General features: G+C 51.2%; 1 protein-coding gene across 7 annotated transcripts in view; it reads left to right on the top strand.

The window, feature by feature from the left end:
• HIP1 (huntingtin interacting protein 1) overlaps nt 1–12,166 on the top strand; it is a 145,682-nt gene extending 133,516 nt beyond the window's left edge. For 6 of the 7 annotated variants that reach the window (XM_064593134.1, XM_045875555.3, XM_064593133.1 and 3 more), the window contains 10 exons: nt 1,047–1,157; nt 1,943–2,001; nt 2,357–2,450; nt 3,581–3,681; nt 3,946–4,051; nt 5,229–5,352; nt 5,786–5,847; nt 8,393–8,501; nt 9,232–9,313; nt 9,604–12,166. In XM_064593134.1, coding sequence (XP_064449204.1) covers nt 1,047–1,157; nt 1,943–2,001; nt 2,357–2,450; nt 3,581–3,681; nt 3,946–4,051; nt 5,229–5,352; nt 5,786–5,847; nt 8,393–8,501; nt 9,232–9,284 — 819 coding nt within the window. In that variant the 3' untranslated portion in view covers nt 9,285–9,313; nt 9,604–12,166. Of the gene's footprint in view, nt 1–1,046; nt 1,158–1,942; nt 2,002–2,356; nt 2,451–3,580; nt 3,682–3,945; nt 4,052–5,228; nt 5,353–5,785; nt 5,848–8,392; nt 8,502–9,231; nt 9,336–9,603 lie in introns of all 7 variants that reach the window. The other variant, XR_010411989.1, reaches the window with a different exon arrangement.
• The last annotated feature ends 1,676 nt before the right edge of the window (nt 12,167–13,842 follow it).

The raw sequence follows: 13,842 nt of genomic DNA, 5'->3' as shown, positions 1-13,842 counted from the left end.
TTTAAAGGAAATAAATAAAGATCAAAACATATGTACTTCACATTATACTGTTTAAGGATGCCTTCATAGGGAGTTTTAAAAAAAAAATAAGCATTCTCCTGAATTCTGTGTTTATCTTGAGGTGGGAAGCAGGGAGGGTGGAGATGGAGTTAGGGCAGAATACAAAGGAGATTTCAAAGGTACTGATAACGTTCCTTAAGCTAGTCCTTAAGTTGGGTGGTAGATATGTGGGCCATTGTTCTTATTCTTTAAACCATTCATATCTGTTTTGTACTCTCATAGGTATAACAAATAATATTTTCACAATTCACAGGCTTTGCCATCAGCCCCAAGTTCAAATCCCTGCTCTCTGCCATCCATTAGCAGTGTGACTGGGGTCAAGACATTTGACCTCTCGGAGCCTTGGCTTCCCATGTGTAGAACAGAACTAGTAACTGCCTCATATGATTGCTGTGGACGCAAAGTCCAATAAGAGGCAGAGTGTCTGGTTGGAAGGCATCACCGATATTTGAAGATGTTTTTAAAATACCTCCCAACTGGCACCTGGGTGGCACAGTCGGTGGAGCGTCTGACTCTTGGTTTCAGCTCAGGTCGTGATCTCAGGGTCATGAGATCGAGCCCCACATCAGGCTCGTGCCCAGCCGTGGAGTCTGCTTGAGATCCTCTCTCCCTCTCCCGCTGCCCTTCCCACTTTTGCTCTTTGTCTCTTTGTCTTTGTCTCTCTCAAATAAATGAATCTTAAAATAAAATACCTCCCAAGCCACAAATACACTGTACCGTGCAACTGTGAGGTCAGGGTCCAAGCAGCTGCAACTGAATGGCATTGTGGGCTTAGGCAGGGATGGCTTTCTAGAAGGAGGGGGGTGGAGTGTGAGGTTCTGGGGTTCACGCAGTAGCGAGTTCCAGACGAGGCCTGCACAGGAGGCCCCTCTGTGGGTTCCAGAAGTGTGTTACATGGCAGGGCCCTTCTCCCTTGCTTTCTGCCACGGGAGAACAGAGAGGAGGAGGTCAAAGGGTCATTGCAGCCTTTGTGATGCTGTTCCCAGGAGCTCCTGCCCAGAGGCCTGGACATCAAACAGGAGGAGCTGGGGGACCTGGTGGACAAGGAGATGGCTGCCACGTCAGCTGCCATCAAAACTGCTACGGCCAGAATCGAGGTATGGAAGCATCTGGCACGTCTCCTAAAGCGAGGCTCTTGCAGCTTCCCCGTGGTGACATTGCCCACTGGATGTCTCTGACTTGTTCATGAAGGCTACCGAGGCCCCTTATGAGCCCAACCAAAACCCAAACTCCACAGGATCCCTGAGGATAGAAAATGAGTAGCCCCTCACCTACTTTGGTGTCGGTTCATCCTGCGTCATACTTCCAGGCTGACCACTTGCTAGTTGTGTCCCTTGGAATAGGTCGTTCCACGAACCTCACTAAGGTCCCGTTTCTGCATGATGGGGCAGTGGTAATAGTACCTGCCTCGGAGGGGTGTTGTAAGAGTTGAAGGAGATAATGCACATTTTTCTCAGTGGCAGGCACCCGTGAAATCAGCAGACATGATTGTCCCAGGGAAAAGCTGAGTGGGCGGCATTGGAAAGGTCCCATAGCGCTCCTTTGGTGGAAGACTCAGGCTGCCTGCCTTGGGGCGAGTACCTGCTGCTGGGACCTGGGATCTGCTGCCCCCTGTTGGCAGGGTGCCATAGCTCCCAGAATTCTGTGCACACGTCCGCCTGGGATGGACACTCACAGATGGTAGAGCCAGCCTGCTGGGGCTGCTTCCCACTGAAGAGATCAGAAGTCTGGATTCTTTTCCCGACTCACCAGGATGTGGATGGGCCCTTTCTGGATTTGGGTTTCTCAGCTGCCACAGGATGTTGGACACAAAGTGTCTCAGGATGCCAGTGAGCGCTCCAGTACCCACCATGTATTGAGAAACCCTGCTTCTTTTTAACAGGAGATGCTCAGCAAATCCCGAGCTGGAGACACAGGAGTCCAGTTGGAGGTGAACGAAAGGTCAGTCCGAGCCGTGTGGGGCCACCTCGAGGTGATCAGATGAGTCTCCCCTGCAGTGAATTATACTAATTAGAACAGTAGCAGTCATGGGCAACGGATGAGTCTGTGTAGTTGTCGACAACGGTGTTCTTGATGATAATATTGCCGTTGCATTTTAGGGGAAGAGAAACCCCGAGAATCATCACATAACTGTCCCCAGTCAAGTCTCCCTACTCACGTGCCTTTCCGTGAAGGTGTATTTCCTCCGCCTTTCCCATCCCAGGTTTGCCTGTATTTAGGCCTGAAAAAGAGAACAGACTCCTTCATTGTTCTTGGTCTCTCTTCTGTGACCCTAACTTTTTTTTTTTCCTCCTAGGATCCTTGGTTCCTGTACAAGCCTAATGCAAGCTATTCAGGTCCTGATCGTGGCCTCGAAGGACCTCCAGAGAGAGATAGTGGAGAGTGGCCGGGTAAGCATGGGTGAGGACCCCTGGACAGGTCATTCACAGACTCCCAGTTTACCGAGAGGCTATACCTACTCAGTACACTCGTCCACGTTCAGCAAAATCCACGGGTGCTGCCATCTCGTCCTGGGTGTGCATCTGAGGGTGCAGCTGCTTCTCATGGCCTAGCGCAGATGCCCACGGGAAGAAGCTGGGGTGTTCCCAGGTCCCCAGAGGGCAGTCAGCCTCAGCCTCCAGCTGCAGGGTCATTAACCCAGGCAACATCATTGGAACCTGCTCTGGAAACCCCGTGTGCATTGCAAGCCTGGACCCTCAGAGGTGGAAGGGAGAGCTTTTGAAAAATTGGCCAAATCAGAGGGGCCGGCCTGGTTGCTGACCTTTCCTAGTGAGTGCGGCCATGTCTCCTTCCCGCAGCAGAGTCTGCTGACAGTTATTCACAGACTCTGCCCCAGTCTCTGGTCGACGTGCTCACTGGGCTTTCTCCCTCCTCTGCTTATGTGTTTCCTTCTCACACCCTGTGTGCAGCTGTAACTCAGGGGACAGAGGCCCAGTGAGGGATTCCGGACCTGAACACTATCCTTCAAAGAAGGCAGCCATATCTGCTTTAGTAGTGGTGCTTTTTATCAGTCCAAGAGGGGATGTTTTCTATCCCCAAAACAGAGAGAGGGACCGAGCAAGGAGCACCTGTGGCTTCCAAGACTATCAGATACTTCCAAAGCATGAAGGCATTTTAAAATTCCAAGGAGAAATAATTTGCTTCAATTATTCACTGAGTACTCTTCTCTTTTGGCAAATCGTGGCGAGCGGTTAGGCTCCTCTCGGATCACGTTGTTCCTGTGTGCACGTGGATAGATAGAGATTCTTATATATACAACATGGAAATGTGATATAAGAGAAATGCTACGGGCTTTGGAGTCAGAAACGTCTAGGATTTACTTCCACTTATCTCCTGCATGAACTGGGGAAGAGTATCTTTGCTTTTCTGAGTCTTCGTTTGCTCATCTGTAAAATGGGGTGATAATGCTTACGTCTTGGGGTTGGTGTGAGGTCCGTATGGGAGTAATAGACATAAAAGCAACTGGGGCATAGGAGGCCCTTGAGAAAAAGCTAGTCGTTACTACCTTTCACTTCCTCAGGGCACAGCATCACCTAAAGAGTTTTATGCCAAGAATTCCCGATGGACGGAAGGACTCATCTCGGCCTCCAAAGCTGTGGGCTGGGGAGCCACTGTCATGGTGTAAGTGTCTGTCACTCCCAGGGCTCCTCAGCCCCACCCCCAGTTCCATCGACCCATCCCAGACAGCAACCGAGGGCAAACAGTCTGCCCCTTGGAAATGAACTGTTGGTAGGGAAGTCAACGGGACTGAAAGTTGGAAAGGGAGCCTGGATCTCCTGGGGCTGCACAGGGATGGGCCGGGCCGGCTGTGCTCTCTGGAGGCGGGATCATAAGGGGTTGCAGCTGTCCAGGACATAATTTGTCTCGTCCCTTTCTGACTACCAGGGATGCAGCCGATCTGGTGGTGCAAGGCAGAGGGAAATTTGAGGAACTGATGGTGTGTTCGCACGAAATCGCTGCCAGCACAGCCCAGCTTGTGGCTGCCTCTAAGGTAGGACCTGTACCAGACTCCCCAGGGCACTGTAAGGTCCGGCGAGGCTGCAGACTACTGGGACAGCGGAGCCTGCCCCAAGAACAGATGATTTATCCAGGGTCCAGGTAGATGAGGTCCCAAGTTAAAATTCTGCCTCTCAAGGGTCCCCTCCTCCCCTCCCCTGAGAGCCTTTCCTCCGCCCAGCTCGCCACACGGGCTCTCCTCTCGACTCTCAGCGCTTTTGTGACAAGTGGCCTTTGAGGGTCCCAGCCATGCCGACCTCCGATTAGCAATCCGGGCATTCAAGGTGCACTCAAATAAGGAATGTGTCAGCGCCATGAGCTGGTTCCCTGGCTCGGCTCTGAGGTTCCTGAAGTCTCCAAATTTGAACCATTGCCCCCAACTAATCGTAATACAAAGCTTGTTACCAAAATCTGTCTGTGAGTTTTATAGTACTCTGGGGAGCGTCCTTATCATCCTTATCTATTGTTGTCCCAAATTAGTGTCCGCAACGAGAACAGTTTATCACAAGAACTGATAAAGCTAGAGTCTGAGGCTACCAAGCAAATAAGCCAGGAGTAATTTTTCATATTAGAGATACGCCAAGAGTTGACCCTATAAGAGCATTTTTTAAAGATTTATTTAGGACGCCTGGGTGGCTCAGCCTTAGGTTAAGCGCCTGCCTTCAGCTCAGGTCATGATCCCAGGATCCTGGGATCGAGCCCCACATCGGGCTCCCTGCTCCGCGGGGAGCCTGCTTCTCCCTTTGCCTGCCACTCCCCCTGCTTGTGCTTTTGTGTGTGTGTCTCTCTCTCTCTGACAAATAAAATCTTTTTAAAAAAATTTTACGTATTTATTTGAGAGAGAGAAAGAGAGAGAGCGTGCACATGCCCAAGTGGGAAACGGGCAGAGGGACAGGGAGAGAGAGAATCTTCAGCAGACTCCCCACTGAGCACAGAGCCCGACATGGGGCTCGATCTCACGATCCTGAGATCATGACCTGAGCCAAAAGCAAGAGTCCGACACTCAGCCGACTGAGCCACAACACACGCCCCTTATAGGAAGCAATTTGTAAGAAGTCGACTAGTGACCCCTAGTGATCCCGTATGTTTGTTAGGAACCATTGGACCAACTTCTTTGACTCTGTCCTTGCCGCCATGTGCTGTGTGAACCTGACTCTGCTTGGTCCTGGCAGGTGAAAGCTGACAAGGACAGCCCAAACCTGGCCCAGCTGCAGCAGGCCTCCCGGGGGGTGAACCAGGCCACCGCCACTGTCGTGGCCTCCACCATCTCGGGCAAATCCCAGATTGAGGAGACAGGTAGCCGCCCCGAAGCACTGCTTTCCATATCCATCCTGTCCAGCTAGTCTCTATGTCCCCAGTTTCCCACAACTCCGTTTCCACATTCTCTCTCATTCATCTTTTCTACGTGCGTGCTTACTTCCTCGTAAGGGGGGGACACCACGTACACATGCTGTTTCTGTCACCATAGCAACAGGCCTTAAGGTCGATTTTTCATGTAGCGATTGCTCTGGATTCAAAGACACGACTCTTCTGGGCTGGGGGGTAGGGGCGCGCCCAATCCTCGTTACCCTGTCAGCGCACTTCCTCCCCGTCTATACATCAGTGACTTTCACATGTGTTTTGGGAACTAGCGAGCATTTCAGCAGAGTGCTGGTATCATACGGCCGCCTCTCAGGCGAGAGAGTCGGCCAGGGTGTCACCTGACAAGACCTTCCCTCCGCCCTTGCAGACAATATGGACTTCTCCAGCATGACACTGACCCAGATCAAACGCCAGGAGATGGATTCCCAGGTAGGATCCCCGCTTCCACGTCTGTTCCATCGGTTGCCAGTGACATCAATCCCAAGTCTGATCCCCATGGAGAGAAGCCAGTAGGGGAGAGACTTGGGGAGGAAACACACACAGATGGACCCAGTAGCCCAGGCATGAATGTAAATGACACTGGAAGGGACAGTGGCGGTGGAGACAGACGATGGGTTAAGTTCAGAATCTTAACTGTGGCTCACTGGTCTCGGACTGGTGTTCCCCTCACCGTTACCATCAGGGATCTCCTAGCAGACATCAACTAGTATTTAATGTCTTACGATGGATGATTTTTTTTTTAAGTCGAGTTGACACACACTGTTACATTACTTTCAGGCATACATGCAATGGTTTGACAATTCTGTGCATCATTCAGTGCTCGCCACGTTAAGTATAGTCACCGTCTGTCACCATGCAACGTCATAACAATACTGTTGACTATATTCCCTATGTTGTACTTTTCATCCCCATGACTCACTCATCTGGTAATGTACCTCTTCATCCCCTTAACCTGTTTCACCCATTCCTCCACCCCCTCCCCCTCTGGCCACCCCCAATTCTCTGTATTTATGAGTCTGTTTCTGTTTGGTTTTGGTTTTTGGCAATTTTTTGAAAACTTCTGATATGAATTCTTTGTGTATGACCTTGGTTTAAAAAAGAAAAATCGATTCACTGAGAACCCATCAAAGGCAATGCCATTTCTCCCAGTTCGTAAAGTTAAGGCATGTGGAGAAATAGGAATCAGTGGGATCCTGAAAAAAGATCTGACATCCTTGTTCTAGAATTACTGGTCCCAGTCTTGGGGTAAAGTCCAGATTGAGAATGTGAAAGTCTCTGTGGGGGTCACTTGGCACTTTTAGGAAAAATCACATCAGGTGCGAGTCCCTGCCATCTACACTGTCTTGCTTACTGGGCTCATCCAGTCCCGCTTGACTGCAGATTCCATCTATATGCTGATAAGTACCAGATTCTTCTCCCCGGCCTCGATCTTCTCCTTGAGCTCTGTGCTTGTCCAACTGCCTACTTGATCTCTCCACTTGATGCCAAATACGTCTCCAACTTAATGGGTCCAAACCAGGGCTCCCGATTTCCCTCCCACCCAGATCTGCCCCTCTTCTTGTTTTCTCCGCCTCAGTAACTGGAACCCCCCACACCTGGGTGCTAAGACTTAGGAGTCATCCTTGGGTCCTCCCTTCCCACTCACCCTTCTACATCCAGTCCCCCAGCGGGTCCTGTCAACTCCAACTCTCCAAGCCTGAACCTTCCCCCTCTTTTCCATCTTCCTAACCCCGCCTGAGCTACCATCGTTTCTCTCCTGAACTACTGCAAAGGCAGCTTAACTGCAATGCATGCGAGGACTTGTTTCCAAGTGGTCCCATGGTGGGGCCGGGTGGTGGGGCAGTTGGGGGCAGAGAATAGGAAAGAACATTGCTGAGACAAGTCCAGCCCTGGGTTGACAGTTGGTGGAACTCGGTGAAAGGTCCATGATGGGGTTCGCCAGATCGTCTCCATCTTTCCGTATGGTTTTACATTTTCCACAATAAAAAATTTGAAAAGAAAAAAAAAAAGGAACCACCTAACCACTCTCGCCCCACCCCATAGAGTTTGTTCAGGTTCTACAGATTTTTAAAAGCATAAATGACAGCACGTCACATCTCTGCTTGAAATCTTCGAGTGGCTTCCCTTTCACACTTAAGAGTTAATATCCAAACTCCTGCCCCCAACCCTGGGGCCCTGGATGAAATGACCCTGGCCTGTTTCTCCATTCTCCTCTCGTGACCCTCTCCCCACTCATGCGTCGGCCACATGGGGCTCCTTTCTGTTCTTCCGATACCTCAAGCTCCCGCCTGCCTGAGTAGCATTTGCTGATCACCCTTGGCCTTTATCACGTGACCCTGTGTCATTTTCATTATGTTCTGATCTGTTCTTGTTCGTGAGTTTGTGTTTCCCCCCCTGCAAGGTAAGCAGGGACCTTGTCCGTCTGTGCACCACCACGTCTCCAGCACCTGCCGCAGAGGCCGGGGTACATGATCGGTGCTCAGCAAACAATTCTTGAATTAATAAAATAATAACTAGTATTAGTACTAGTAAAATAACTAGAATTAATGAGGAGTAGGGGTAACCAGGAACCAGCCATTTTCTTGGTAGGATTGTGCTTTTTCCTGTATGATGATAACCCTACGTTGTACCAGCCCCTCAGAGAGAATCATCTGAGCTGACTCTTGCCTGGATTTCCAGGAAAGCAGGATTGAAGCAGAAGGGGAACTGGATTGGAACACACCACACATATAGGCTAGATATCAGAGTTGCTTTCAGGTAGAGATTTCAGAGGAGCATGAGATGAGCCCTACACCCACTGGGGCTATAAAGCATCACCTCCAGGAGAGGGTCCCAGTGAGTAAACGGAAGAGCCACTGGGATAGACGGGTAAACAGGAGAGGATAGAGGAAATCAGCAGAGAAGGAGAGGGATTAAGTCAAAGTGAGACCATTGTCAGATTGCTGCTCAAAAGAAAATTCCACTCTTCCCACAGGTCAGGGTGCTGGAGCTGGAGAATGACCTGCAGAAGGAGCGTCAAAAGCTGGGAGAGCTTCGAAAAAAGCACTACGAGCTCGCTGGTGTTGCCGAGGGCTGGGAAGAAGGTGGGCCTCTCTGAGGGCCAGCACTGGCACCGAGAGGGGAGGGTGCGTGGAGGGCCTTCCCCTCAGACGTGACAGAATGAGGCGCCCTTCGGGTCACTGACTTCCCCCTCTCAACTCACAGAGCATGTTTCAGTTGTAAATAATGTTCAAGCCCCAAAACTGGCATAATTTGGGGTGAATTGAAAGCTTTTGTTGTCACCTCTCAAGACCTTAATGTTGACCAGTGGGCTCGTCACTCCCTCGCAGCCATTCCCTTCCAGGCCCAGTTAGCCTGGCGTGCATAGAGTTGAGTAGTGAACGAATGGATGGCGGTCAGTGAAGAGCCTGCAGATGGGGCGAGGGGATTACAAGCCTCAGTGACTGACTAGAATCAGCAGTGGGCAGCAATGGCCGCATGAGAGAAAGGGTCAGGGGCTAGAAATGGGGTACAGTGAGGGGATGATGGTGGGCCCACCAGCCCAGAGAGGCGTTATCACCCAGAGTCTGCTGCTTTCCCGCGTGCCCAAAGCGGCCAACTTGATCATGACCAGGACTGCAAACTCTCATTGTCTTGACCGACTCTGGGAGCCAACCACAGATGGATACCAGTCATTCTGGGCACGTAACTCAGGGAGTAGATGGTTATGAGCGTGAGGTATTGGAGAGCCCAACATGGTGGCCGTTTTTGTTGGTGAAATGAATGCGCGCACACGTGTAGTGCTAGGAAGCAAAAATTATCATTGTCTTTCAGGAACCGAAGCGTCTCCACCTGCACTGCATGAAGCGGACACCGGAAAAGAATAGAGCCACGTCGACACCCCACACGTCCGAGTGTAAATCTTGTGGCCTGTCTGTGTGTGTGTTATTCGCCAGCCACGGCCTAAGCCCCGGGGGAGTCCCAGTGGCAGCCACACCACTCCCGTTGTCCAGTGCCAGGGACCCCAGTCACTGCCTTCCACAGAGGAGGGGGGGACCAGGGCCACCCCTCGCGGAGAGGACCTCCCTCCCCATCCTGACTGCCATTAGACCCCCAGATGCTCGGCGGCCTTGTCCGAGGGGCTCGCTGTTTCCAAGAGCCCTGGTGAGGGGCCACCTCACGCCTTTTCTTCTGTTTTCTCCTCAGCCTTTTCTGTTTCACCATCTGCACCAACTCGTGAGCGTCAGAGGGCTGGCGGGGCGCCAAGCCAGGACGCCGTCCTAAATCTGTGCCAACTGAACAGCGGGAGCGTCCTGGCCGAGCACGCTGAGGCAACTCTCCCCTCTCTTGGCAGTTCCATGGATTTCCCACTGCTTCTTATGGTGGTTGGTTGGGTTTTTGTTTTTGTTTTTGTTTTTGTTTTCTTCTTTCAGCGTTCCCTCATAGAGCCAACTCTCCCAAAGGGAGCACCCCTGGAGCTCTGAGCCATCGGGGGCCCCTAACCACAGCAGTTAACAGCAATGGTGCTGCTCAGGCTTCTCCTTGGTGCTCCACACCAGCCTCCATGCTGAGTGTCCCGCTGAGCGAGTCTGGGGCAGCCGAGGCCTCTCCCCAGAGGTGGGCACCGCGGCTCGGCCCCACTCTCCTCCAAGGGCAGAAGCAGAGCGAGTGCCTTTCCTTCCTAAAGCGAGAGCCCAGCTGAAAGCCTCTGACCGGGGGTAAAGAAGGCGGGAAAGGAGGGGTGCACACAACCCAGGCCTCAGGAGACCCCTTTCTTGGGAACTTCTGGTGCCCAGGCTGAAAAACCTTATCATGTGCTTGAGTGTGCTGGGGAGAGTAGCCACCTTCTTACCCCAGAATGAATTTTCCGTGCCACCTCCCTTCAGGCCCAGGTGGGACCCTGAGAGGGAGCACGTGAGGGCTTTTCCAACTCCTCTCTCCAACTGGCCGCCTGGGCATCCTCTTGAACCTGAAGAAGATAATTCCATGTTCTACCTAAGGGACAGACCCAGAAGATCAGGCAGATTTGCTCCCGGCAGGAAAGAACCCTGTGCTTGGTTGGGTACCTTTAATATTTATTACTAACCTCTGTTCGGCGGCGGCGGCAGCCTCCAGAAAGACGCTTTGAGCAATCAGGATTTGAGGTGTGGTGATGGTGGGGCTGCATGGCTGCCCCAGGTCATGAGTCTTCAAGAATCAGACACCAGGCCAACATGCTTCCCAGTCTGTTACTGGCCTAGACCCCGAGGCAAGCAGGTTCCTCAGAGCACCTGGGTCAGGGAAACCGAGAAAGGGAGACCACTGGCTCTGAGCCTTCCAGCCACACGTCCCGGGCCCTTGCTGCCTGGACAGGATGAGGACAGAGGGCACATTAACGGCTTCCTAGGGGCGGGCAGCCTGACAGCACTTGTCCACCTCCAGACAGACAGACCCCAGCATTTAAGTGACCTTCCGATCTTGGACAAACGGTATCTTCCTTCCTTATCTGTAGCAACTCCTAGGTAGAAGCCAACAAGCACTTCCCAGGACCTGTCCCACAGGAGCATTGCTAAGTGTTGCTATGTGATAGGTGGCGAGGTCCCTGTTTGATCACTGTGAATCAACCGCCCTCCTTCCCCCCCCACCCTCCCCCTCCCTCTCTGTGCATTTTCTAAGTAGGGCACTCAAAAAACACTCTCCCAGTAGCTCAGATTCCAAGACTCAGACAGGTGATCACGTTGGGCTAAAGAGGGGTCAGCCGCAGAAGATAAGCGGTCTTACGCTTAACACTTCTTTGTGCTCAGCGTTTTTCCATCCGGGGCTCAGAAGGAGTGGTGCGTGGCGCCCCTGGCCCAGTTGTGCCAATTAAGCCAATCGGTGCGGTCTCAGAGTGGGTCAGCATTTCCACAGCGGACTAGTCCTCACTTCCAGAATCTCGGCCGAACTGTTGTGCTCCGAATTACCAGTGGTGAGAAAAATCTAGTATATTGGACCACACTGGGATTCTCTGAATAATGTTCCCTCTAAAAAGAAGCCACAGTAATTTTTAAAATCTTTGCGGACTTCGCCTGAGTAATAAGACCGTGAAGAAAGAGATTAAACAGGAACACAAGCTAATCCCGTGTCACACAAGAAGTATCCGTCGGGGGTAGCGTAGTATTTGTCCTCGCTTGCCTTAGGAGCTGGCCCATCCTCTAGCCAAAATCAAATTGTCCTACCTTGGCTTTTCTCAAGTAAGGGTGTTTATACTTGGTGTGAAATACTTGATTCAAACAGGAATGACATCCTAAGGCTAAAAATGAACCTCATAGCCTTTTAAAGTAGTCACTGAGCATCCTGAGTGACTGAAGTCCCATGGGCCAGTGTAATTGGGTCACAGCAAGGCAGAACAACAAAAGATGGCTTAGGACTGATGAGAGGTTGAAAGACAGGCGTATCCCTTATTTAATTTTCTATACAGTTGCTCTAATATCTCTAGAGTAAGGGGGTATGTGTACATAATAAGGAAAAAAAAAGGTAGAAAAGACCTGCCTTTTGTGGGGTTCTTTTATATCTGAGTCAGGAGTTTAAATTAGACTGTAATTTAGATTGTTGCCTAGTTCTGCCGCTGACAGCAAGATCCCTAGGGTCCCACCTGAATCTAAGTCCCTAATCCAGTGGCTGGAAGAACCAAACATTGCCCAGAATGTCCTTAACGTTGGAAGTGTTTGAGCTGCCAAGTCAACACCAGGGTTAACCAGGTACCACGGGGGTCACAATGCATGTCGTTCATCCTCAGATTGGCTTGCTTCGGCCTCTCGCCGAAGAGGAGCTGGTCCTGAGCTTGCACCTGGGAAATGCTCACTTCTCGGCCAGCTCCTTAGTCTGGAGGGGTCTCCCGGCTCCACTTACCCTGGTCTTTAGCCACCGGTCAAGTTCTTGCTACCTTCTACCACCTTTGCAAGTGTCTGGAAATCCTTCCTGCCAATGAAAGCCTTCGATCCTGGCATTGGCCTTTCAACCGGACCGGCTCTGGCCTGTCTCCGCCGTCCTCGGTCCCCCGGAGACCACGCTGTCTGTAGCCTAGACAGCCACCCCTGCGGGCCCACCAGCCTTCACCGCAGATGCCCCTCCGTCTCCCAGGGTCAGACCAAATGCAGGATCAGCAACCCAAAGTGGTGGCACAGCCTCTCGCCCCCAGGAGCCAAAGCAACGGGAAATCATGGGTTAGATGCCATTGGGTCCGATTCTGAGAGTAGATCATTTCCAGACATGTCTTTCAGGTGACCCTCAACTACCTCAGTTTGAAGGCCCTAAATGAAGCTGATTACTACTCCTAGGGACAAACCGAGGGGGTTCCGATAAATCTTGCTGATAACTTATAACAAACTCTCACATTTAGGTTTGCAGGGATAGGTTGGGTTTGTTTTTCTTCTGTTCTGTTTTTAACCTTCCCCCCCCCCCCCCCCAGTTTTCCATTAGAATAGTTCTTAGAAATGGATTTCATTTTTCACTGAGTGCCTACCTTCCCAGGGCAGGTAGCGACAGGCTCTTATTCCCTTCCAACAATACTTTTATTATGGTATTAAGACCTTTCTTTGTATAATACATTGCATCTGTGTTTTCAATTTTTCAAATAAATATTTCAACCTGGCAATGGAGAACGGTGGTGCTAACTGACCATCCAACATAGTTTTGGGGTCAGGGTTCCAGTGAAAAGCCTACACTTCTCTCCTGGGGTTCACCGAATCCCACCTAACCTCTGCACTTCTGGGAGGAGATCTTAAAGATAGGAATACTTGTGAGGAATACAGCTGCTGGGGCGCCTGGGTGGCTCAGTTGGTTAAGTGACTGCCTTCAGCTCAGGTCATGATCCCAGAGTCCCGGGATCGATTCCCACATCAGGCTCCCTACTCAGGGGCAGTCTGCTTCTCCCTTTGACCCTGCCCCCTCTTGTGCTTGCTCATGCTCTCTCTCTCTCTCTCTCAAATAAATAAAATCTTAAAAAAAAAAAAAAAAAAGGAATACAGCTGCTATAGAGAACCTGGTTTGCACTCCTCAGTCACATTCCGTCCCCTGTACCCTCTCCTGTCCTTGGGAATGATCGAACAGAACATGCCAGAATGGTCAGTATTGTCATTTACCTTGACGCCCAGGTCTGTGCATAAAATCTGGCGTCTCGGGCTATGGATACAACTTTCTCCACCATCAAGATGCAAAAGGAACCTGTCACCTTAAAACTGGATGGGACAACTGCTGCTCAGGGACAGAAGATGCCAGTCATAAGGGGATTCAGAACAAGCCAGTCCCAGCTACCACAGGATCTGCAGGGGGAGCTGATGAACGGCCGGGGCTGGTTGCACGGAAACTTCACCAGCGGCATTATCTGCAACCTCGCACTGCTGGTGCGTGAAGCCAAGGGGACATCTGAGGGAGGGAGGTGGGTGGGGAAGGCCCAAGGATGATAAGTGAGAGAACTACCCAAAT

The sequence above is a fragment of the Mirounga angustirostris genome, unplaced genomic scaffold (genome assembly GCF_029215605.1).
Source record: "Mirounga angustirostris isolate CCGP_5_RB_7025 unplaced genomic scaffold, mMirAng1.0.hap1 SCAF_5, whole genome shotgun sequence".
NCBI classification, from domain to species: domain Eukaryota; kingdom Metazoa; phylum Chordata; class Mammalia; order Carnivora; family Phocidae; genus Mirounga; species Mirounga angustirostris.
This window is presented reverse-complemented; position numbering and strand designations above follow the sequence as displayed.